The following is a 25,996-nucleotide window of genomic DNA, read 5'->3' on the forward strand; positions in this document are numbered from 1 at the left end:
GCAATCAGATAAAGGTGAGGATTTCTTTACTACTCATGTCACACAAATATGTAAGGTGGGGAGGGAGATTCCCCCCCCCCAGAGGGCTTGCAGTCTGCACAAGACGGATCGAACTTCATCATACTTCCATGTCACCTTCGATGACATACGATCAAGGGGGAAGGTGAAGAAGTTTGGGGATGTTTTCGTTTAGAGAAAAGACAAGTCAGGAGTGCTCTGATAGAAGTTAATGAACATGCACACCGTCTGGAGAAAGTCAGTGAGGAGAACTGTTTTTCCTTTCCCCATAATACTAGAACTGGGGAGGGGGTAGGTTCCAATGAAGTTGGCAAGTAGGAAGACTTCAGGAAAGACAAGCGGAAGTCCTTCATGTGGTGAATACTAAAGTTGGGGAACTCAGTGCTATGGTAAGTAGCGGTACCTGCTAGGTTAGATGGTTTTAAAGCCAGAATAGAAACACTCATGGAAGGGACGTCCATTAATGGCTATTAGCTAAGGCAACAAAAAGGAATATGTGCACTTAGAGACATTAAACTTCGGAATAGCGGAAGGGAAGAAGAAGAAGAGTTGGTTTTTGTACACCACTTTTCTCTATCTTTAAGGAGTCTCAAAGGGGCTACAATGGCCTTCCCTTCCCCTCCCCACAACAGACACCCTGTGAGGCAGGTGGGGCTGAGAGATTTTGGAGAGAACTGTGACTGGCCCAAGGTCACCCAGCTGGCTTCATGTATGTAGAGGAGTGTGGAATAGAGCCCGGTTCTCCAGATTAGCGTCTGCCACTCATGTGGAGGAGTGGGGAATCAAACCCGGTTCTCCAGATTAGAAGAAGAAGAGTTGGTTTTTATATGCCGGCTTTCTCTACCACTTAAGGGAGACTCAAACCTGCTTACAATCACCTTCCTTCCCCCTCCCCACAATAAACACCCTGTGAAGTAGGTGGGGCTGAGAGAGCTCTAACAGAGCTGTAACTTGCCCAAGGTCACCCAGCTGGCTTTGTGTGTAGGAGTGGGGAAACAAATCCAGTTCACCAGATTAGCATCCGCTATTCATGTGGAGGAGTTGGGAATCAAACCTGGTTCTCCAGATTAGAGTCCGTCGCTCATGTGGAGGAGTGGGAATCAAACCTGGTTCTCCAGATTAGAGTCCGTCGCTCATGTGGAGGAGTGAGGAATCAAACCCGGTTCTCCAGATTAGAGCCCACTGCTCCTAACCTCTACACAACACTGGCTCCCCATGCTGAGGGGAAGGTCGATGTGAAGGAAGAGAGATTATATAAAACTGACACATGGGTGAGCAAGGGAATACAATGTTCATCTGCCATCTGAGCTGTGGGCACACTGCAGCCATGTGGGGTAGAAGTCCCTATATATTCTGATGCCCTTTGGGTAAGTTTCTCCAAGAGGGTAAAAAAAGGGTCTACCTGAGCCCTGGGCCATTGGGGTTTGGGGCAACGACCCAAGAGGAGGTTCTTCTGTGCGCCAGGGTCCCGATCCTTGCATGCTTGCATGCTTGGGTATTCAATTTCAAGCATGGAACTCACAGGTCCCTACCGATGGCCAGGACCAGAAAGAGGATTTGAGAAAAAGGGAAGGTGTGGTTTTACCTGAGCAACTGACCAAAGGACACACATTGAGCTTCATGGTAGAACGGGCATTCAAACTCGGGCCTCCAAGATCATAGCCCCTCAGGGAGGACACAACCAAACTCTTCCTTGCCTACCCTGAGGAAAAGTTCATGAGAGAAGATTGCTACACAGCTTACAATTCCTAGAGCGCACTGAACTGGGGCTTTCCCCAACTAAGAAGTAAGGTAATATTGTCTCAGGGTGCTGCTGGGCTCCTGAGATTGGGGCCTTGTGAATGGTTCATAAGAACATAAGAAAAGCCATGCTGGATCAGACCAAGGTCCATCAAGTCCAGCAGTCTGTTCACACCGTGGCCAACCAGGTGCCTCCAGGAAGCCCCCAGACAAGACGACTGCAGCAGTATTTATCCTGTCTGTGTTCCTAAGCACCTTATATAATAGGCCTGCTCCTCTGATCCTGGGGAGAATAGGTATGCACCATGACTAGTAGCCATTTTTACTAGTAGCCATGGATAGCCCTCTTCTCCATGAACATGTCCACTTCCCTCTTCAAGCCTTCCAAGTTGGCGGCCATCACCACACCCTGGGGCAGGGAGTTCCCCAATTTAACTATGCATTGTTTGAAGAAATATTTCCTTTTATCCGTTTTGAATCTGTCACCCTCCAGCTCCAGCCGATGACCCTGCGTTCTAGTATTCTGAGAGAGGGAGAAAAGCTTCTCCCTGTCCACTCTCCGTACCATGCATAATAGACCTCTATCATGTCTCCCCTTAGCCACCTTCTTTCCAAACTAAACAGCCCTAAGTTTACAACCAACATAATCTCAATGCAACAGAGTGGAAGTATGGTTGTGGTATATCTAGATGGATGATGAAGCAATGAATAGAGATGTACGGAGAAATGAAGAAGCCTGGCAGGAGGAAACTTGATTACTTTGAAATGTGTCGGAGGAGAGTTTTATGGATACCCACCGCCGAAAAGACAAATCAGTGGGTTGTCAACCAAGTAAAGCCTGACCTCTCCCTAGAAGCTAAAGTAACCAAACTGAGGCTATCATACTTTGGTCACATTATGAGAAGATGAGACTCACTGGACAAGAATGCTCGGAAAAGAAAGAGGAGGCGGTGAAGGAGAAGAAGAGTTGGTTTTTAAACCTTGGTTTTCTCTGTTTTAAGGTGCCTCAAAGCGTCATACAATCTCCTTCCCTTCCCCCTCCTCACAACAGACACCTTGTGAGATAGGTGGGGCTGAGAGATCTCTAAGAGAACTGTGACTGGCCCAAGATCACCCAGCTGGCTTGGTGTGTAGGAGAATCGAACCCAGTTCTCCAGATTAGAGTCCGCCGCTCTTAACCACTACACCACGCAGGCGGCAGGAAAAGAGGAAGACCCAGTGTGAGATGGATTGATCCAATGAAGGAAGCCACAACACTCAGTTTGCAAGATCTGAATGAAACTGTTAACGCTAGTATGTTTTAGAGGTCATTCATTCATGCAGTTGCTGACAAGTTGGAAGGGACTTAATGGCACTGAACACATAAGAACATAAAAAAAGCCCTGCTGGATCAGGCCAAGACCCATCAGGTCCAGCAGTCTGTTCACACAGTGGCCAACCAGGGGCCTCTAGGAAGCCCCCAAACAAGACGACTGCAGCAGCACTGTCTTTCCTCTGTGTTCCACAGCACCTCATATAATAGGCATGCTCCTCTGAGACTGGAGAGGATAGGTATGCATCATGACCAGTATCCATAAGAAAAGCACTGCTGGATCAGACCAAGGCCCATCAAGTCCAGCAGTCTGTTCACACAGTGGCCAACCAGCTGCCTCTAGGGAGCCTACAAGCAAGGCGACTGCAGCAGCACCATCCTGCCTGTGTTCCACAGCACCTACTATAATAGGCATTCTCCTCTGATCCTGGAGATAACAGGTATGCATCATGATTAATATCCATTTTTACTAGAAGCCATGAGTACTACTCTCCTCCATGAACATGTCCACTCCCCTCTTAAAGCCTTCCAAGTTGGCAGCCATCCATCACCACATCCTGGGGCAGGGAGTCCCACAATTTAACTATGCGTTGTGTGAAGAAATACTTCCTTTTATCGGTTTTGAATCTCTCACCCTCCAGCTTCAGCATATATTTTAACTCTGTTTTTCAGTTGTTTTACCGACATGTGTCTGGAAGGCAGCAGGAAACAAGGATGACCCAACATGAGATGATTGATCCATGAAGCCACGGAGCTCCATTTGCAAGACCTGAGCAAGGCTGTTAATGATAGGACGTTTTGGAGGACCTTGATGGTACGTAAGCAAAGACTGGGGGAGGGGGGAGTGACTGGCCTGCTAGAGAAGGGCAGTTAAAAAAAGAACAGCTGTCTCCAGGATGAGGCTAATGCCTTCAAAAAACCTCAATCACTCTCCTCTGAGCAACATTCAGTCTTAAAGCCATACACCTGTTACTTCCATACACCAGTGCATTAGGATTTTAGAAGTCTGGAAGCACCAGAAAGAAACAGAAGCATAGCCTAAGTATTCACGTGGCACATTAAGCGGTACAGAAATTACATAATAGGATCCTACTTACAATACGCTATATACAGCAGTTGAGACCACAAGCCCCAACTGGTCTCATCTGGAAATCAATTGTCATTTCGGGAGATCTCCAGGCCCCACACTGGGGTCAGCAGCTAGGGTTGTCAGGTCTCTCTTTGCTACTGGTGGGAGGTTTTTGGGGTGGAGCGTGAGGAGGGTGGGGTTTGTGGAAGGGAGGGACTTCAATGCTATAGAGTCCAACCACCACAGCGGCCATTTTCTTCAGGGGAACTGATCTCTTTCGGCTGGAGAATCAGTTGTAATAGCAGGAGATCTCCAGCCACCACCTGGAGGTTGCAACCCTATCAGCAACCCTAGCAAATATAAGTTTGCCTTGCAATAAATTACAGTTAGAATAGAAAGGCAGTGAAACATTTAACGAACCCTGCAAGTTATGGAATTAATTAATTCATAGAAACATAGAGTTGGTCATTTAATCCAACCCCCTGCACAATGCAGGAAATTCACAACTACCCCCACACACACCCAGTGACCCCCTACTCCATGCCCAGAGGTTGGCAGAAAAAACCCTCCAGGATCCCTGGCCAATCTGGCTTGGAGGAAAATTACTTCTTTTCCTGAGACCAGCTTTCTTGGCCTCTGCCAAGCTTTATATCATTGCATGGAGTCAGAAAGATTCCAGGGACCTCTCTGGGCATGCAATGGAGCCCAGACGTTTCATTCATGCGCTGCAATGCCTGTGAACCCAGGGAAATCACAAACACAGTGATCCAAACATGACATACTGTGTGTCAGAAGCAAAAGGGCTGTCCTCTGAGACACGCTCTTGTGAAATGTATGTTGAACGCTATTTTTATGGCTCATAAAGTCCTTTGTGGTTCAGCCTGGTTACTCAAACCATGCACTCGAGGAAGAAGAGTGGAAGCAGAAAATGTTCCCAGTAAAGGAAAAGGTATGTTAGAGCACTGGTGAGCCAGCATGGTGTAGTGGTTAAGAGCGGTGGTTTGGAACTGTGGAGTCTGATCTGGAGAACCGGGTTTGATTCCCCACTCCTCCACATGAGCAGCGGAGGCTAATCTGGTGAACTGGGTTGACTTCCCCACTCCTACACACGAAGCCAGCTGAGTGACCTTGGGCTAGTCACAGTCCTATTAAGAGCTCTTTCAGCCCCACCTACCTCACAAGATCATCTGCTTGGCATGCAGAAGGTCCCAGGTTCAATCCCCAGCATCTCCAGTTAAAGGGACTGGGCAAGAAGGTGATCTGAAAGACCTCAGCCTGAGACCCTGGAGAGCCTCTGCTGGTCTGAGTAGACAATACTGACTTTGATGGACCAAGGGTCTGATTCAGTATAAGGCAGCTTCATGTGTTCATGTGTTGTGGGGAGGGGGAGGGAAGCAGATTGTAAGCCGGTTTGATTTTCCCTTAAGTGGTAGAGAAAGTTGGCATATAAAAACCAACTCTTCTCCTTCTTCTTTGCTCAACTGTGGAGTGTGCCTTGCCCCAAAGCAGGGAGCAGTAGAAAAATTCTCCCAATGTAGGCAAGTGACTAAACTGAGTCTGTCGTACTTTGGTCACATTATGAGAAGACAAGGGTCACCGGAAAAGACAATCATGCTAGGAAAAGTTGAAGGCAGCAGGAAAAGAGGAAGACCCAACAAGAGATAGATTGACTCTATAAAGGAAGCCACAGCCCTCAATTCACAAGACCTGAGCAAGGCTGTTAAAGATAGGACCTTTTTTTGGAGGTCATTGATTCATACATTTGCCTGGAGTAGGAAGTGACTTGACAGCACTTAACATATACACAGGCAACTGTGGGCCAGAGATTCAAAGTTGGCTCACAAAGTCCAGTTCCCAGCATACCCTGTGTTCCCAAGGACTCCCCACCCCCCATAAAACCAAACAGTTTTCCATCTCTGCTTTTTTCTCCCTAGCTGAGAGAATCATTGGAAGGGAGCACCAGGGTCATCTAGTCCAGCCCTCTGCACCATGCAGGAAATTCACAACTACCTCCCCCCTACACCCCAGTGACCCCTACGCCATGCCCAGAAGAGGGGGGGAGAACCCTCCAGGATCCCTGGCCAATCTGGCCAGGAGGAAAATTGCTTCTTGACCCCAAGGTGGTGATCGGCATTTTCCTGGGCATGTAAGAAAGGGCCACGAGAGCCAAACACTGGAGCAACCCTTCCTGCCCTCCCTCTCATGATGTGCCTAAGTTCACAGAATCAGCCTTGCTGCCAGATGGCCATCTAGCCTCTGTTTAAAAACCTCCAAGGAAGGAGAGCCCACCACCTCCCGAGGAAGCCTGTTCCAAAAGGCACTGAGAGCTCTTCTCATGTACATTTGCGGCTCACTCTCATGTGCCAAGACACGGCCCTAAAAGAAGAAATCTGCCCCAGCTTATGTGGGTGTTTAGAGTGGGCAAGAGAGGGTGTTACCCATGACTGCTGGGTGACCTGGGCCAGCCACACACTCTCAGCCTAACCTACCTCGCAGGGTTGTTGTGAGGATAAAATGGAGGAGAGAGGAATGTCTAGTAGAGGCAGGACTACATGGGAAAGGAAGGGAAAAGACAGGGAGTGGAGATTTGGAGCCTGTGTGGCTTCATTTGGATGAGGTAGAGCTGAATGACCCCAAACTGGATGGGCCAGGCTAGCCCGATCTCTTCAGATCTCAGAAGCTAAGCAGGGTCAGCCTTGGTTAGGATTTGGATAGGTGACTACCAAGGACGTCCCAGGTTGCTTTGCAAAGGCAGGCAATGGCCAACCACCTCTGTTTGTCTCTGCCCTGACCTGGATGACCCAGGCTAGCCCAATCTCATCAGATCTCAGAAACTAAACAGAGTCGGCCCTGGTTATTACTTGGATGGGAGACCACCAATGAAGTCCAGGGTTGCTCTGAAGAGACAGGCATAATAAGAAAGGCCCTGCTGGATCAGACCAAGGTCCATCAATTCTAGCTGTCTGTTCATACAGTGGCCAACCAGGTGTCTCTAGGAAGCCCACAAGCAAGACGACTGCCATAGGTTGCCATAAGTTGGCTGCGACTTGATGGTACTTTCCCCCACCAAGTAGACTTTGCATGAGCCGAAGGCCAGCCCATTCAAAACCGGCCCACAGGCAAGATGCAGCCACCTGGGAATCAAACTAAACGAAATAACTACTTTTCAAGAAAGGTTGCCATCATTCCCATTATCTAGGAAAAGAAACAGCACCTATGACCAAATGCAAGTAAATAATACATCAAGTGAATGAATCAACGAAATAGAAATCAACCATATATAGGATGTGCATGGATATCATAGAATCATAGAGTTGGAAGTCACCACCAGGGTCATCTAGTCCAACCCCCTGCACAATGCAGGAAATCCCCAACTACCTCCCCCCACATCCCCAGGAACCCCTACTCCATGCCCAGAAGATGGCCAAGGTGCCCTCCCTCTCATGATCTGCCTAAGGTCATAGAATCAGTATTGCTGACAGATGGCCATCTAGCCTCTGCTTAAAAGCCTCCAGGGAAGGAGCGCTTACCACCTCCCGAGGAAGCCTGTTCCACTGAGGAACCACTCTAACTGTTAGAAAACTCTTCCTAATGTCTAGACGGAAACTCTTTTGATTTAATTTCAACCCGTTGGTTCTGGTCCGACCTTCTGGGGCAATAGAAAACAACTCAGCACCATCCTCTATATCACAGCCCTACAAGTACTTGAGGATGGTTATCATATCATCAGATCCAAGAATCGTCACAGTTGTGCTCTACAATTTACAGTTTAATGTCAATCATGTAACCTCACAAACACTTCATCCTCCAAAAAACCATTGACACCTATTAAATGCCATACATTGTCAAGCTATCACAGCTTAAGGAGTTGACAAACAGCTGGAGATATAATCCACACTATTAGCTGGTGTTCCGATGTCCAATGTTGCTTGCTGATAACCAGCTGAATACTATACATAGCCTGTTGGTTTCACCACAAGGTTGCTAGCCTGATCTCATTAGATCTCGGAAGCTAAGCAGGGTTGGCTGTGGTTAGTATTTGGATGGGAGACTACCAAGGAAGTCAGGGTTGCTTTGCAGAGGCAGGCAATGACAAACCACCTCTGAACATCTCTTGCCCTGACCTGGATGGCCCAGGTTAGCCTGACGGTGACCTCATCTGATCTCAGGAGCTAAGCAGGATCAGTCTTGGTTAGTAGTTGGATGGGAGACCACCAAGGAAGTCCAGGGTTGCTACACAGAGGCAGGCAATGGCAAACCCACCTCTGCTCATCTCTTGCCTTGAAAACCCTACAGCCTATAAGTCCGCTGTCACTTGACAGCACTTCACACACACCCAGGGCTGAATTTCCCATCTCAGTCTCCGCCAGTCCCTTGGCTACCTCTCCTTTTGAGTGCTTTTATGACCGTCAAGACGGAGAATCCCTTTTGTGGCACGAAGCACCGGCTTTTCTCCCGGCCTTGAGCCTGTGAATACATCCTGGCTCCATAAACTGAAAAAAGAAATTTCACTGCCTGACTCACATACCTGAGCGCGGAGAGATGGGAAGGCCGGGGGTGAGCTCATGCATTCCATTCGGCCTGGGGACGTGTTTCCTACCGTAAATTCTCCAGGGCTTTGTCCCATCCAGTCCTGAATCGTTCCAGAGCCCCATGATTCTAAGCTTTTGACAAGGAGACTTTGGGCATGCCAAGAGGAGGGAGAGAGTTTTCTGGGGGGGGGGGGACCAGCGACATCTGTTCAGTGTACCCCATCCCCAAATCCACAAGCCTGATCCTGGCTCATTGGAACCAAACTGCAGGCCACACATAGCCTGATGAGAAAGGTCCGACTGTGCATCGGCTCTCAAAGGCACGGTTTTCTCCTGCCCGTCAGACCCAGAGACTCAATCCAAGGGCTTCCCCTCTGGCCCCCAAGGCCTTCCCCATCACTCTTGCTCCCACTGGAGCTGAGACACTGGGGGGCTTTGGCAAATTGCTATCCAGGAGATGATCAAGATCTGTCCATACAGGAGGAGGAGGAAGAGGGCCTGTAAAACAGAGCTATTCCACCAGGCTTATGGTTGAGGCCAGCTATGGTTCCTATATATAAATGCTGGCCTCCCTAACCTCCCCACTGCGGTAATACCTTTTTCTGGTACCTTCCATCTGCTCGCCTAGCTGAAATTTGTGTGTTGTGATTCGTACATTAGAGGCACCTAGGTAATTTAATATAATTGGTTCTTGTGGGTTATCCGGGCTGTGTAACCGTGGTGTTGGTATTTTTTTTCCACGGTTACACAGCCCGGATAACCCACAAGAACCAATGAACTCTGACCGTGAAAGCCTTCGACAATAATTTAATATAATGTTTATACGATTGTATAGGGATATTTTAAAATGTTTTAATGCTTTTATTGATTAGTATGATTTTTGTATTCTGTAAGCCGCTCTGAGCCCAGCTTTGGCCGGGGAGACCAGGGTAACAAATGGAAATATTAATGAAGAGGAAGAAGAAGAAGAGTTGATTTTTATTTGCTGACTTTCTCCACCACTTAAGGGAGAATCAAACTGGCTTACAATCACCTTCCCTTCTTCTCCCCACAACAGCCACCCTGTGAGGTAGGTGGGACTAAGAGAGCTCTGAGATAACTATGACTGGCTTTTTTTATGTGGAGGAGTGGGGAATCAAACCTGGTTCTCCAGATTAGAGTCCACTGCTGCTAACCACTGGTCTTAACCACTACACCATGCTGGCTCTCCAATGGCAAAGAAACAATGGTAAAGGGCTATGTATCCTTGCCCGTCCCCAACAGGCATAGAAGATTGGGCAGAGTCCTTGGGCAGAGAAAGACTCAGGAAAAGACTCATGTCAGTACTCTGACTGGTAGCAGATCTCCAGGGGTTTCATCACCTACTTTTAACTAGAGGTGCTGGGGATTGAACCTGGGACCTTCTGCATGCCATGCAGGTGCTCTACAACCAAGCCACAGCTCCTAACATGAAGCTACCTTCTGCTGCATTAGACCATCATCCATTAAAAGCAATATTGTCTACTCAGATGGCCAGTGTTTCTCCAGAGACTTAGGGAGAGGTTTTTCACATCACCGCTTTGAGACTCCTTAAAGGTAGAGAAAAGTGGGATATAAAAACCAGCGCTTTCTTCTTTTTCTTCTTCTTCTTCCTCCCTTTTATCCTGGCAAGATAACTCAATGGTCTGGGTTAGACTGAGGGAGAACAACCTCCCCAAGGTCATCCAGGGAATTTCACCACTGGCTACTGACTTGAACCCAGGTCTCCCCAACGTGAGTCTGGCACACACATGAACACATGAAGCTGCCCCTATACTGAATCAGACCCTTGGTTCATCAAAGTCAGTATCGTCTACTCTGACCGGCGGCTCGCCGTCTGCATGCCAAGCAGATGCTCTACCACTGAGCCACAGCCCCTCCCCTCACACAAACCCTTTTGGCTGTCTGCCTAGCATCTCATGAAAGCTCAAAACAGCCCTTTTCTGGTGGAGAAAGCCGACTCTTCCAAAACGAGGAGGAAAATCCCCCCCCCAAGAGGCGTGACTCCAGATGCCTGTATGAAAACAGCCCCGTGCTCCAGATTTCATAGGGCCAGGGCCGGAGCTAAAGGGAATATTATCATTATGAAATTGAAATGTCCTCAAGTTGGCTTTGGGCTCTTACCACGTGGAGGGGGGTTGAGAAGGGGATGGAAAAGAGGCTCGGCAGCTTTCAAACCGGATTAAGGGGGGGGGGTTCTCTTGAATTTCTCACAGGGAAAATTGGTTACGGTTTTGCATCTTCCTCTGTCCATTAACTCCAGTGGGTCTATACAGTAGGAACTAATGTATGGGATCACACTTTCTCCCATAACAGCGGGCTAGGGAAAAATCCTAAATCAAAATTAAACTAGTTTGGGGGGGGGGGAGAATTTAAACAATCGTGGATGGACGTATTGATAATATTTTTTCAGTCACCCGCTGGTTTCCAGAAAAAAGATGGGGGAATGCGGGTATGAAAATACCCAACCCACGCTTTAATGTATGGGCAGCTCTCCTCGGCAAATTTCCCCGTGAGTAAATCCTAACTTTGAAGTGACGTGCATGGGGGGGGGGTGACCTCCCAAGGATGCTTCGCATGTCCGCAGGCTTTGTTACAGTTCCTGATTCCTGGGCTTCGCCTTCGGCGTGACTACTCAGGAGTAAACGCCACGGAGCTCCGTGTGGCTCACTCCCAAGCAAGGGCACGGGATGAGACTGATACGCGCATCTCTCACAAATGGCACACAGCCCGTGGGGTTTCTCCTAAACCGTCGCATCCCTAGTTGAGTCTGAGCAAATCAGAAGGAAGGGAGGCTGACCCCCAAAGGATCAAGCGCAGCGCGATCCTGTGGATTTACTCGGATGCAAATTCTCCCAACTTCAGTAGAAGTCGCTCCCAAGGAAAGCTCAGTGGATTTTGCCGCCTTAACTTGGGAACGGGTCCAGGTGATACGAATGGATCCGAATTTTAGTACCCGCACTTTTGCTGCTGCGGTCTTAAACCCGCTTACTTCTAAGTAATCTTGTTTCTGATCCTGATCCGAGCCCTAGATAAGGCGGCCTGAACTCAAATTGGCTTCATTTATGCACCCGAGATCCTTCGTTTCTTTGGCAAAGCAAAAATAGAACCAAACCATATAGGAGTTGATTTCATTCCACCGTCTCTCGCTCAGATTTAAACGTGGTGTCCTGGTTAAGACTCTGGAATAGTAGGTGGGAGACTCGGGTTCGAATCCCCTCCCTGCCATGGAAACTCCCCGGGTGACCTTGGGCAAGTCACACTCTTTCAGCCTCCCCTACCTCACAGGGTTGTTGTGAAGATAAAATGGAGACGAGGAGAGCGATTTAAGCCTGCTTTGGGTCCCCATCGGGGAGAAAGAGGGGTACAAATGAGTTAAATAAAAATAGATTGAAATAGTATGCAGGGTCATCTGCTGAAGCTGGAGGGTGGGAGATTCAAAACTGATAAAAGGAAGGATTTCTTCACACAATGCATAGTTCAATTGTGGAACTCCCTGCCCCGGGATGTGGTGATGGCTGCCAACTTGGAAGGCTTGAAGAGGGGACTGGACATGTTCACGGAGGAGAGGGCTATTCATGGCTACTAGTAAAAAGGGATACTAGTCATGATGCATCCCTATTCTCTCCAGGATCAGAGGAGCATGCCTGCTTCTATTAGTTGCTGTGGAACACAGGCAGGATGGTGCTGCTGCAGTTGTCTTGCTTGTGGGCTTCCTCAAGGCACCTGGTTGGCCTCTGTGTGAACAGACTGCTGGACTTGATGGGCCTTGGTCTGATCCAGCAGGGCTTGTCTTATGTTCTATATTCTTATGTTTTAGTAAAATCGCCTTTGGACTTAGGGCCTCCGCCCCAAAAGTCTCTTGTTGATGCAAAGAACTTTCATCCCGAAGGAAGTTTTCTCACCCGGAGGGAAGGAAGGAAGGAAGAAGAGTTGGTTTCTATATGCCGACTTTCTCTACCACTAAAGGAAGAATCAAACCAGCTTACAATCGCCTTCCCTTCCCCATAACAGACACCCTGTGAGGTAGGTGAGGCCGAGAGAGTTCGGAGAGAAGTGTGTCTAGCCCAAGGTCACCCAGTTGGTTTCATGTGGAGGAGTGGGGAATGAATCCCACTTCTCCAGATCAGAGTCCACCGCTCTTAACCACTATGCCACAGGCTCTCCCTTCTCTGTGTCCAGTATGGATGTAAATATAGGATGGAAGAGAGGCAAAGAGCCGCTGGTGTGCATTTCTCCCCTGAATGCTACCTTTGGACGGCACGCCTTGGACTCTTCCCTCCGCATTCGGGCCCGGATTAACAGCATCGCCCCAGCCAGCCGCCACGGGGCTTCCCGCCGGGACTTCTTGCCAAAAGGTTTCGGGTCCCTGGCCGGGTTACAAACCGGATTCACCCCACAGGCGATTTGAAAACACAAATCCATTTATGCACGGGAGGTTTTGCCTTGGATTTGCCGCTCTGTAGATGCACATTTTCCCCATCCGAATTCTCAAAACTATGCATGGGGGCTTATTTTCGAGTTTTGAGAATTTGGATGGGGAAAATGTGCATCTAGAGAGCGGCAAATCCAAGGCAAAACCTCGCGTGCATATTAGCTCCCGTTTCAGCCGCAGCTGGGAAAATGCGCAAAGACGTCGGAGAAGGCAGTGTGAGCTGCGACCTCTCCAACCTAAGAACCGGGTGTTTTCCACCGGCCTTCTCGCCAATGTCATTGAACCTCAGGATACCGGGGCCCCTCACCGCCTAACCCGGGGATTACTACATTTTAGAATCGTAGAGTTGGAAGGGATCACCAGGGTCATCTAGTCCAACCCCCTGCACAATGCAAAAAATTCCAAACGACCTCACACACCCCCACACACACCCCCAGTGACCCCAACTCCATGCCCAGGAGATGGCGCAGATGTCCTCATCATCTCATCATCTGCCTAAGGTCATAGAATCAGCGTTGCTGACAGATGGCCATCTAGCCTTTGCTTAAAAACCTCCAGGGAAGGAGGAAGCCTGTTCCACTGAGGAAATGCTCTAACTGTTAGAAAATTCTTCCTAATGTCTAGATGGAAACTCTTTTGATTTAATTTCAACCCGTTGGTTCTTGTCCGACCTTCTGGGGCCACAGAAAATAACTCGGCACCATCTTCTCTATGATCACCTCTCAGTCTTCTTCTCTCCAGGCTAAACATGCCCCCCCCCCCTTTAAAGAGATTATTTTTAGAAGAGCATTGTGCGCCTATGAAAATGTCCCAGAGCTGGTGTCCTCGCCTGGATATTTATAGTGCTGCAACCAAGTAAACAGAGTCAGGCAATTCCCTTTCCCCAGTTACACTTTGTGAATTATACCACTAACATCTATTGTTTGTTGCATTCTATTTCGATTTAGACCATTTCTTGCATTGTTGAACATGTACTGTTTAATACGATGCACTTGTTTCAAAATTTCTGCCAATCCGGTTCCTGTGAGGTTAGATGTTTCCTGATCCTATTGATGCTGGAGGGATGTTGTTTTTTTGCCATCTTCTGGGCATGGAGTAGGGGGAAGGTAGTTGTGAACTTCCCGCATTGTGCAGGGGGTTGGACTAGATGACCCTGGTGGTCCCTTCCAGCTCTATGAGCCTATGGGACTGACTCGCCTAATGTAATCCGTCTTGGGTCTCCGGGAGAAAGGCGGACTAGAAATGAAATGACGTCAAGCAATTAAGAGCTGCGCTTTCCGCCCCTTGATCGAAACCAGACAGGGAATGTTTTTCGCTTGGCTTACTGGGAGTCGGTCAGTCCCGAAACCTGTTTTGGATGCCCAGTCTCGCCGGAATGGCATCTCAAGTCCAGCTGCCAGGCCGGTGAACCTGTTGCGAGGCTCCGGCTTCTGGAAGAGGGAATCTTTAAAACCGGAGGGCTTCTGGGCATGGACAGAGCGCTTGTTCTTTATCTGAGGCTCGGGGGGGGGGGCACGCAAATCTCACTCTAGATAGCCTTAAACCATAGTTTTAAAATGAAAAGAAACGGAGGCTGCTATTTGAGGTGTTCTTCCCTGGAAAATGAATCTATTCCGGATAATTTACATCGGAGAAAAATGTGGCTTGAGCCCCCCTTCAAGGATTGCCTCCACCTCTCATGCAGGTCAATCATTACACACACAGCCAATGTTGTTGTTGTTGTTGTTTTTTGAAGTAAATTACATTTGTATAAGAGAAAGCAAACTGTTTCATACAGAACCGGGCCTGCGTTTCGGTCTCCAGTTCGGATCTCGGAGGAAGGATTTCCTCCTGAGCGCTTGTAGGTCGGGGGATCGACCGGGTTTTTTGAAAGATCCCAGACTCAGGTGGGCGTGCGTGCGCAGCCTGCCTTATCGGGCGGCCCATTTGCATTTTATGAGCCTGGCCCTTTGTCATACCTGAATTATTTGGGGAATTCTGCCTTCCATGACACCCGCCCTCCCACCTCCCCGGGAAAGAAAAATGCGCCCAGGTTGTGTGCGCAAAGGAGCGCAGGCAAAACCGGGCGGACAGATCCACTGGCCGCCTCGACCCCTTCACCCGCCTCTCCTGCGCATGCACCTTGTTTTTAAAGAGGGGATTGGAAGGGATTCATTTCCAAAGGCGATGTGTGTGTGTGTGTGATTTGTTTGTTTGTTTGTTTTAAAGTCTGAACGGAAATCATATTTCCACAGTACAAGCTTATAACACATAAGAGAATCTGACTCAGGCATTACATATTATACATAAGAGAATCTGCCTTGGCTAAGACATATTGACAACACATACGAGAATCTCCCTTGGTATGTGTAACAACCCTACTGGTACCAGCATTTCCCACCTTATAAAAGCATTTTGTATGGGAGGGGGAAAATTTGTTCGCTGGGGCCTCTTCCAATCCCAGTTTTCGAGAGGCTCAGCTGGGCTACTTTCCTTAACACCCTTTTGCTAACACCTCCACTAGGATTTTAAAATCTCTGTCCAAGGCCCGGTGAAAAAGGGCTTTCTGTACACTTTTTGATAAAAACCCTCACCCCAGTATATAAACGGGTGAGGAACTGGAGTGTGCCTGAAAGGAAAGGAGTGATAGACACAGGTGAGATGCTTACACACGCGGGCGTTTGTGGGGTGTGTATTAAGGCAGGTGCAGAGAAAATGTCAGGGGATTTAAAACCAGTCTGTATGAGTGATCGGTACCATGTGTGTAAAATGGCCAGTTTCTTGCATTGTTCCGGGAGGCAAAGGCTGCCTTGGAAATAATATGTGACTTTTAAAAGATGCGAGCCTAAACCATCACACCCTTACGTCCCTCCCGAATGCTCACGTGTACACCAGGCAGATTCTCTTTACACTGTGACACGCCAGGGCATGGCTAAGACCCCCCCCAAAAAAAACAGTAACCTAATCCCGTAAACAATTATAAACAAGAATTTGAAAACACGTCAGTCATATAGGTGCCCTCCTCAGAGGCCCAGGATGAGGTTGGAATGCACTATACCGTGACTGGCTAACCCGGGTTTGTTGTGGTGTAACGTGTGAAACGGTAGGTCAACTGCCCTCTCAAGGCCCTTAATATACAGAGATCACTAAATGACGTCATATCAAGAAAAACACACGGAACCCTCTGAAATTATATATAAAAATAATCAAATCATAAATCACCCGAGGACACAACATGTGGCCTGAACACTGGTCCAGACATGTCTTTAGCGCCAGAAAGAAAGAAAGAAAGAAAGAAAGAAAGAAAGAAAGAAAGAAAGAAAAGGCGGGTGGATTGGGGTGAGTTTAAATACCTACAGTACAATCCAGTGGTAACCTTTTTTCTTGGACTTCCCATTCAAGCCACAGCACTGAAGAAGGTTTGCCCATCGCACCCCTTCCCTAAAACTCAAAACACATCCAGTTCGGAAGAAAGAGCATCTCCTGACGCCCTACTTTTCCACCTGCAAGGAACTGGGTGTCGGGGGGGGGGGGACACGACATTCAAACTTGCAACTTGTCGCCTACATCGCTTCCAGCCCAGGGGAAAAAATGCTTTGTCCCTGGATTCTGGGCCTGCGAACACGCGTGTCTTCTCGTGACCATGCCTGGAGACTTACACGCGTGGATGAGGAGGCAACCTGAGGGGCTGCGGCTCCGGCGGCCGGGGAAAGGAGAGGCGGCCTACTCCCGGATCCCCTCCCAACCTCTCCACCGGACCCTTTCCTCTGCACCCGCGCCCTCTCGCGATCGTGTGAACGCGGGGACGGGAGAGACGGCGAGGCGGGCTTCGCCGGGAGACCGGGCTTGGCTGCGTGCTGGAGAGGGGGTTCCTCCATCGCTCATTCCAGCTCCTGGAGTCTATAATTACCGCCGATCGGGTCGATGTGCCGCGACATGCCCAGATCGCTCTCTCCCCAATTCACGCTTTCGGCTTCCCCTTCGCCCCAGCGCTGAAAAGGAGATCCCAAAGGCACAGAGACGCATCCCTCGCCCGCTTAAATGATAACAATAATAATGATTTTTAAAAACCCTCCTAAGACATTTAAGACCAGCCGGGCTCAAATCTAGTTGGCGAAGGAGATCCCATAATCATAGTGAGGGAATTACGATGTTTAACGTAAGAACATAAGGAAAGCCCTGCTGGATCAGACCGAGGTCCATCAATTCCAGCAGCCTGTTCACACAGTGGCCAACAAGGGGCCTCTGGGAAGCCCCCAAACAAGACGACTGCAGCAGCAGCATCCTGCCTGTGTCCCACGGCGCCCAACATATTCGGCCTGCTCCTCTGATCCTGGATAAACTAGGTGTGCATCATGACTAGTATCCATTTTGACTAGTAGCCATGGATAGCCCTCTCCTCCATGAACATGTCCACTCCCCTCTGAAAGCCTTCCATGTTTATTTAACAAAATCGGCTTGTTATGGGGTTTTTTTTTGGGGGGGGAGGAGTGGGGAAAGATTTCCCTTTGGAACCCCTTTCCCAGATCGGATTTCCTGGCTGGATGCGTCTCTCCCTGCGCTTCCTTTCGGTCTTCCCTGGGAAATCCGGAGCGATCCTCTTCCTTTTATTTCAGGCCGTCGTATTTCCTTCCCGCCCGCCCGTGTCGATTTCGCTGCCCGGCCTGGTCAGTTTCAGCCCCGCGGTCTTTGCAGGCCCGTCTGAGGAGCTCAGGATCGCCCCACCCGAACCAGACCCTACTGGCTCAAAGCGTTTCTCTTGAAGAAGAGCCGGGATCGCCAAGACGCCGTTTTCAAGAGCTGGGGGGCTTAAAGGGCATGGGGATCGAGCGCACATAAAAGGGGAGAGCTCACACCCCCAAAACACCCCCAGCTCCCCCATTCTTTTAAAGTCCTCAATAAGACCCTATTTTATGGAACCTCCACCCTTCCCCAAAGCCAGAGCAAATAGGGGATCGGCGTCCCGGTTTTTTCCCCAAAACCGGTTTCCTAAACGTTTCCCACTTTGCAAAGAGAGTTAAGACACGATGTAATTTGGGGCGATATGTACCCCCCATACAACACTGGCAGTTCTAACCGGCGAGGAAGAGACGGTTAAGGCAGCGCTGCAAATATACCCCCCCCCCAAAAAAAAACCCTACCCATACACACGAAGGAAATTTCTCATTTTATTCCAGAATGAATACCCCCCACCCCGCAAAGATCCAGTTTTCCAGAAGAAAACGGCGTCTGCCCTATAAAACAGAAGGCAGTCAGAGAGAGACGCGCGCGAGAGAATCTCGGGTAGGGAAAAACACACCGAAGACACCTCGGTCGGGATTTCCATTTGGATCTTTTTCACACACACACCCTTTAAAAGTACCATTTCCCTACTTCTTTTACCTGCTTGAATTTTCTTAATGAAATGGGGGGGGGGAGTGCTTTCCTCTCCCCCCCTCCCCAGCTTTTGACTCCCTCCTTCTTTTCCACATGACTAGCTCGAAAATATACCTTGGGAAAAACTCGTGCGGACTTGTATCATTCGCTGGTTTAATTCACTCAGTACCTTTTGTTCTTGGCAGGAGAGGATCAAAGTGAGGGTGTTTTTTTTTTAACAGCAAAAAAAATACCTCTGATCTCTCTCCCCCACCACCTTTTCAGATTCTTTTTTAAAACAGTAGGAGAACTGTAGATGAGGGTTAGCCCAGTCAAAATAAACACCTCGCTTAGATAAATAAGGAAAGGCGTACAATGTGAGTCCTTAAAACCCTCTTAGGAACCGCAATCCCCTCCTGAAGAGAAACCCAGAAGGTAGCGAAGCAATTCTTTCCAAAGCTCGAAAAAGGCATAGAGGGAACTCCGCTCGCTCCCCCCAAACGAATCAACCGCCAATCAATCAATCAATCAATCAATCAATAAGAAAGTCCAACTTACCACCAGATCGGATAACTTGACAGAACTTGGGTCAACCCACAAAGAAACAGGAAATATCCAAAAAGAGCCATCTCCTCCCCCTCCAAAAAAAGTTTTTTTTGGGGGGGAAACTTATTTTCGTTTAAAAAACGACAACGAAAGACGTCCTCGGTCTCTCGGGAGGGGGGGCGGAGAAAACCCTCCACCCCCCGAAAAATAAAATCAACCCAGTCTCAACCCAGGTATCGATCGCTACCTCTGGGTCTCTAGAAATCGCAGGTTTTCATTTCTCCGCCTCGCCTTTGGCGCGTCTCTCCAAGAGGAGCAAATAGAAATAAATTGCAGAGAGGTGATTTCTTTTTTTCCTCCTTTTCAAAAAATATAGATAGATATCCTTCTTCTTGCAGTCAAGGCAAACATTTAGAAGAAGAGGTGTAAAAGGGGGGTGGGGATGGTGGAAAGAAAAGTTTCCGAGCCGCTCGCTTTGCCTGAGACCCAATCAGCGCGGATCGCCAAAGGGGGAATTTGGGAGACTTTTGCGCGATGCGTCAGTCCAGAAAGGCGAACGAGGGAATGAGCTAATTACAGCCAGATAGTGTTTTAATAGTCATTAAGGAAACGTTGGCCCCAAAGCCCGGGGATGAGATGGAGGGTGGTGGATTTTTTTTCTCTTCCTTGGGGTTGTTTTTTTTTTTTAAGGAAGATTTAGGGGGTTTAAATAGACGGGAGGGAGGGGGGCGCGAACCCCCGTGGCTCCGCGTAGCTATAACAACCTGTCCAGACTTCGCTCCCTGGGTCGCTGGTGCCACGAAAATGCTGAGAGAGAGAGAGAGAGAGAGAGAGAGAGAGAGAGAGAGAGAGAGAGAGAGAGAGAGAGAGAGAGAGAGAGAGATATTCTATAAGGGGGGGCAGAGGAAAAGAGCCCCCCCCATCTAACTCTGCATTAAAAGAGGAGTCGTTTTCCAGCTATCTATTATCTTTCTATAGATTCTATTGGGGGGGCAGAGGGAAAGAGCCCCCCCCCATCTAACTCTGCATTAAAAGAGGAATCGATTTCCAGCTATCTATTATCTTTCTATAGATTCTATGGGGGGCAGAGGGAAAGAGCCCCCCCACCTAACTCTGCATTTAAAAAGAAGTCGATTTCCAGCTATCTATTATTTTTCTATAGATTCCATGGGGGGGGGGCAGAGGGAAAGCACCCCCCCCATCTAACTGTGCATTAAAAGAGAGGAGTCGTTTTCCAGCTATCGATTATTTTGCTATAGATTATATAGGGGGGGGCAGAGGGAAAGAGCCCCCTCCATCTAACTCTGCATTAAAAGAGGAGTCTTTTGCGGGTGGAAAACGACTCCTCTCTTTTAATACAGAGTTAGATGGAGGGGGATTTTTTCCTCTGCCCCCCCCCCCGCTATAGAATCTATAGCAAAATAATTTAGATACCCAAGGAGATAGGGACTGAAACCAGAGCGGGACTCCAATCTCTCCGCTTATTAATAAGCGAAGTAGCACAGGCGCACACCCCGGGCTACGATGCGATCCCTTCTCATTTTACACTCCAACAACACGAGGAAATCGAGACATTTCAGCCAGGGTGAGACGTAGAGTCAAATCCCCTCCCAAATAACCCATAATTTCCAAAACTATCTTTTCTTTGACAGGGTCTGCATTACTCGATGCAAAATATACATTTTGGAGGCAAAAAAAGAAGGTTTTTTTTTGGGGGGGATATGTCCCCCCTCAACGGGCTGGGCAGACTTAAGCCGATAGCTGCAGCCCGACCCACAGCTCCGTTAAGGAGGAGTTCTGGGCGTGGGGTCAGTTGGCTGCCCTAAATGCAGCGATCCGGTTTCCAGTTTCCTGGAAAGCTATGGGGTTTCTTCCGAGGAAGGCTTATCGCCCTATGCACAGGATGGGAGTGTCGTCCCTTGAGAAGCACTTCCTCTTCACGTGTTTCACAGGCATGGGGCCGAATCGGTTTCACTCCGAATTCTTGGACCGAAGAGGGAGGGAGAACCGGTTTGGATTCCCCGTGGATGGAGAGGCTGACTCCTTCGTATTCATGTAGGTCTCGCATTCATGGCGTCATCCGCAGTCCGCATCAGCTGAAGATCCTGGTCTCATTCCGATTTCGTCCTCAGGATTCTCATATTCCGGATCCAGACGCGTTTCCTCGGGAATAAGATTTCCAGCAGAATTCACACCCACGTTTGGGATCGCAGCCTCAACTCATTCAAACCCGAGTATTGCTGGTGAACTCCAGACAGAGCCTGATATGCATGGGCGCGCGAGCGGTTGTGGGGTGCTGATATCCCCTCCCGCCACACTTGAGAACAATGTCACCCCACGATCCGCAAGGCAGTTTAGCCGAAGTGCGGAACTGTGCGGGAGAGCGACCTTCTTTGATGCATGTTCACTCCGAAGGAAGGCCCCCCTAGCAAATTCACTGGGGCTTACTCTCGAGTATAGTGGCGGGGCAACCAAAATGATCAGGGGGCTAGAGCAACTACCCTATGAGGAGCGGTTAAAACATTTAGGGCTGTTTAGCCTGGAAAGAAGGCGGCGGAGGGGAGACATGATAGAGGTTTATACAATTATGCATGGTTTGGAGAGGGTGGACAGGGAGAAGCTTTTCTCCCTCTCCCATAATACCAGAACACGGGGTCATCTGTTGAAGCTGGAAGATGAGAGCTTCAAAAGGGATAAAAGGAAATATTTCTTCACACAAAGCATAGTTAAATGGTGGAACTCCCTGCCCCAGGATGTGGTGACGGCTACCAACCTGGAAGGCTTGAAGAGGGGAGTGGACATGTTCATGGAGGAGAGGGTTATAGTAAAAATGGATAATGGTCATGATACATACCTATTCTCTCCAGTATCAGAGGAGCATGCCTATTATATGAGGAGCTGTGGAACACAAGCAGGAGAATGCTGCTGCAGTTGTCTTGTTTGTGGGCTTCCTGGAGGCACCTGGTTGGCCACTGTGTGAAGAGACTGCTGGACTTGATGGACCTTGGTCTGATCCAGCATGACACTTCTTATGTTCTTATGGATACTAGTCATGATGCATAACTATTCTAAATATTGTCGAAGGCTTTCACGGTCAGAGTTCATTGGTTCTTGTAGGTTATCTGGGCTGTGTGACTGTGGTCTTGGTATTTTCTTTCCTGACGTTTCGCCAGCAGCTGTGGCAGGCATCTTCAGAGGAGTAACACTGAGAAACACTGTCCCTCAGTGTTACTCCTCTGAAGATGCCTGCCACAGCTGCTGGCGAAATGTCAGGAAAGAAAATACCAAGACCACGGTCACACAGCCCGGATAACCTACAAGAACCATAACTATTCTGTTGATGGACCTTGGTCTGACCCAGCAGGGCCTTTTGTACATTCTCTCCAGGATCAGAGGCGCAGGCCTATTATATTAGGGGTGTGGACCACAGGCAGGACAATGCTGCTGCAGTGGTCTTGCTTGTGGGCTTCCTAGAGGCCCCTGGTTGGCACCTGTGTGAACAGACTGCTGGACTTGGTGGACCTTGGTCTGATCCAGCAGGGCCTTTCTTATGTTCTTATGTTATCACAACTTCACTCCGGGGAAAGTCGGGTATATCAAGGAAGAGCCGAAGGCTGAAGTTGGTCTATGGGTTTCTCCAATGTCTGGCTGGACAATATTGACATAATTCAGCTCATGGATAGGTTTGCATTTCCTAGTCACACAACTGCTGATATCATACTGCCCTTGTACAAATCTATGGTGAGACCACACTTGGGATACTGTGTACAGTTCTGGTCACCACACCTCAAAAAGGATATTACAGAGCTTGAGAAGGTGCAGAAACGAGCAACCAAAATGATTAGGGGACTAGAGCAACTGCCCTATGGGGAGCGGTTAAGACGCTTAGGGCTGTTTAGCTTGGAAAGAAGGTGGCTAAGGGGAGACATGATAGAGGTCTATAAAATTATGCATAGTTCGGAGAGAGTGGACCGGGAGAGGTTTTTCTCCCTCTCCCATAATACTAGAACACGGGGTCATCTACTAAAGCTGAAGGGTGAGAGATTCAAAACAGATAAAAGGAAGTATTTTTTCACACAACAGATAGTTAAATTGTGGAACTCCCTGCCCCAGGATGTGGTGATGGCTGCCAGGTTGGAGAGCTTTAAGAGGGAAGTGGACATATTCATGGAGGAGAGGGGTATTCATGACTATTAGTTAGAATGGATACTAGTCATGCTGCATACTTATTCTCTCTAGTATCAGAGGAGCATGCCTATTATTTTGGGTGCGGTGGAGCACAGGCAGGATGGTGCTGCTGCACTCGTCTTGTTTGGGGGCTTCCTAGAGGCACCTGGTCGGCCACTGTGTGAACAGACTGCTGGACTTCATGGGCCTTGGTCTGATCCAGCAGGTCCTTTCTTATGTTCTAACAGTTAGGACTTCTCAGATCTCACGGGTATTGGGTGGGTGGGTGTCCGATTTCAGTCTAAAAAGACAGTCCCCCCTTTTCAGAATCTGTTCGTGATCCCATCCAAGTTTGAAGCTGCGCTTCCAATGACTGTTATTAGGGTATAAACCCAGTCGAACTCATTAGGACCACTTAGCAGAGTCGAAAAGTGCCTGCCTCTTCCCCAGTTTTGAAAAAAATCTTGATTTTTAAGTTGATATTATCATTATTCATCATTAAAAATATTCAACTTGTTTTGGACTACCGGGAGGATTCCTTTCCACCTGTCTTTCTCTATGCAGCCCGTTTGATTTTAGACCCCCCCCCTTTTCAGCATCCGTCTTTCAACCCCTCCCTCCCGTGCGAGTTTATTTTGGCTGAAAATCAGCCCGGCGTTTGGAAATGTAATATGCTAATATCGTGTGCTGATTTGATGAGCTATTAATGAGCGGAATCCTGCACGCTCACGCAAAACCTGCCATGGGTGGAACTCCAGCGTGGTGTAGTGGTTAAGAGCGGTGGTTTGGAGCCGCCGAGTCTGATCTGTCCCCACTCCTCCACATCAGCGGCGGAGGCTAATCGGGTGAACTGGATTTGTTTCCCCACTCCTCCACACGAAGCCAGTTGGGCGACCTTGGGCTAGTCACAGCTCTCTCAGCCCCACCCACCTCACAGGGTGTCTGTTGTGGGGAGGAGAAGGTGATTGTAAACCGGTTTGAGTCTCCCTTAAGTGGTAGAGAAAGTCGGCATATAAAACCAACTCTTCTTCTTCAATATAGTGATATTATTCTCCTCCTCGGCAGAGCTGAGATCCTGATCCTAACTTACCTAAAGCTGCCCTCTTACGCCCTTTACTTGTATGAGGCCCAACAGATACAGTAGGGCTGACTTCCAAGTAAACACGCTTTGAGCTGCACATTTATCTTTGGACCGAATCAACTTCGAGTCCCACTCCGCTTTGCGCTCCCCTTCTTCACGCTTCGACGAGGGCCATTCGCAGGCCGGAGCTGATGGGCTAACTCGCAAGTAAACCTCGCCGCATTCAACGGGGTTCAAGTAAGGATTGCCGCGCTGGGAAAGCAGGGCCTTCCCGGAATATAGTGGGGGAGACACTCCGAAGTGGGTCTACTCAGGAGCAAGTCCCATGATCTCCCACGGGGCTTACTCCCAGGAAACTGCTTTGAGGCTTGCGGGCGGGCCCTGCTGAGCAAACTGGAGAAGAGGGGGGGGGGGGATCGGGTCGGACGCGCCTCCTCGGAGGAAGGCCCTACTGCAACCCGTGAGGTTTCCTCCCGGGGAAACGGATTTCGATCCGGGCGGCCGGGGCCAGCTCCCGGTTCTGGAGAAGCCGGCGGCCGGAGCTTGACCAGTCCGGTCCCAAACCGGTTTCCAAAGCGGATCGTCCCCTTGAAGCTTGGGTCTGTCCCCCCCCCCCCGGTCTGGGGTGCAAGCGCCCTCAGCAGCAGCAAGCTCCGGATCCGCACCGGCGTCGTGGGAACGCGTGGTGGGATCCGAATCAGCGCGCTCCGTTCTTTCCTTCCTTTTAGGGCGAAAACGCACGGCCGCTGGAGCCTCCTTTCTTCCCTGTTCCAGCCAGGATCCAGCCAGGATCGAACGCACGGACGTTCTTCGAACGTTCTTCGAACGTTCGAAGAACGTTCGTGCGTTCGATCCTGGCTTGAACGTTCGAAGAACGTCCGTGCCCGTGCGTTCGATCCTGGCTGGATCCTGGCTGGAACAGGGAAGAAAGGAGGCTCCAGCGACCGTGCGCTTTCGCCCTTAAACATGCCTGTTTCTGCAGACGATTCCCCCCCCCCCCGCCCCTGAGCTCCCAAGAGGGCTTGTCGGGGTGGAGGGGGGGGGGACGACGACTAGGAGGGAGGGGGTTGAAACAGAGTGGAGCTGGCCAGGACTTTCCCTCCGTATTAGGTGGAAATCCCTGGCAATTATAGCATTACAGGCAAGGAGCGGGAGCCGCCGGTTTCAAAGGCCGGGGGATTTTCACCCTCTTTTCAAGGGAAATTGCTTCGATTTCAAACTGAAATGCACACACCCCAACACGCGTCGGCCTAATACGCAGGCGGGAGGAGGGGAGGGTGAACAAAACGGGGAAAGGCCTGAAAGCAGGTGTCCAAGAGAACAGGAGAAGGAGAAGGAGAGTTGGTTTTTATATGCCGACTTTCTCTACCACTTGAGGGAGAATCAAACCGGTTTACAATCCCCTTCCCCTCCCCACAACAGACACTCTGAGAGGTAGGTGGGACTGAGGAAGCTCAAAGAGAGCTGTGACTAGCCCAAGGTCACCCAGCTGGCTTCATGTGTAGGAGTGGGGAAACAAATCCAGTTCACCGGATTAGCCTCTGCCGCTCATGGGGAGGAGAGGGGAATCGAACCTGGTTCTCCAGATCAGACTCCACCACTCCAAACCACTGATCTTAAGAAGAAGAGTTGGTTTTTATATGCCAAATGCCAACTTTCTCCACCACTTAAGGAAGAATCAAACCAGCTTACAATCACCGTCCCTGCCCCTCCCCACAACAGACACCCTGTGAGGTAGGTGGGG

General features: G+C 49.3%; 1 protein-coding gene across 1 annotated transcript in view; it reads right to left on the minus strand.

Moving 5' to 3' along the window:
- WNT3A (Wnt family member 3A) overlaps window positions 1-19,087 on the minus strand; it is a 90,416-nt gene extending 71,329 nt beyond the window's left edge. Inside the window, exon 1 of the mRNA XM_056857964.1 lies at window positions 19,017-19,087. Coding sequence (XP_056713942.1) covers window positions 19,017-19,087 — 71 coding nt within the window. The remainder of the gene's footprint in view (window positions 1-19,016) is intronic.
- Window positions 19,088-25,996: the final 6,909 nt, after the last annotated feature.

The sequence above is a fragment of the Euleptes europaea genome, chromosome 11 (assembly GCF_029931775.1).
Source record: "Euleptes europaea isolate rEulEur1 chromosome 11, rEulEur1.hap1, whole genome shotgun sequence".
In the NCBI taxonomy this organism is placed as follows: Eukaryota; Metazoa; Chordata; class Lepidosauria; order Squamata; family Sphaerodactylidae; genus Euleptes; species Euleptes europaea.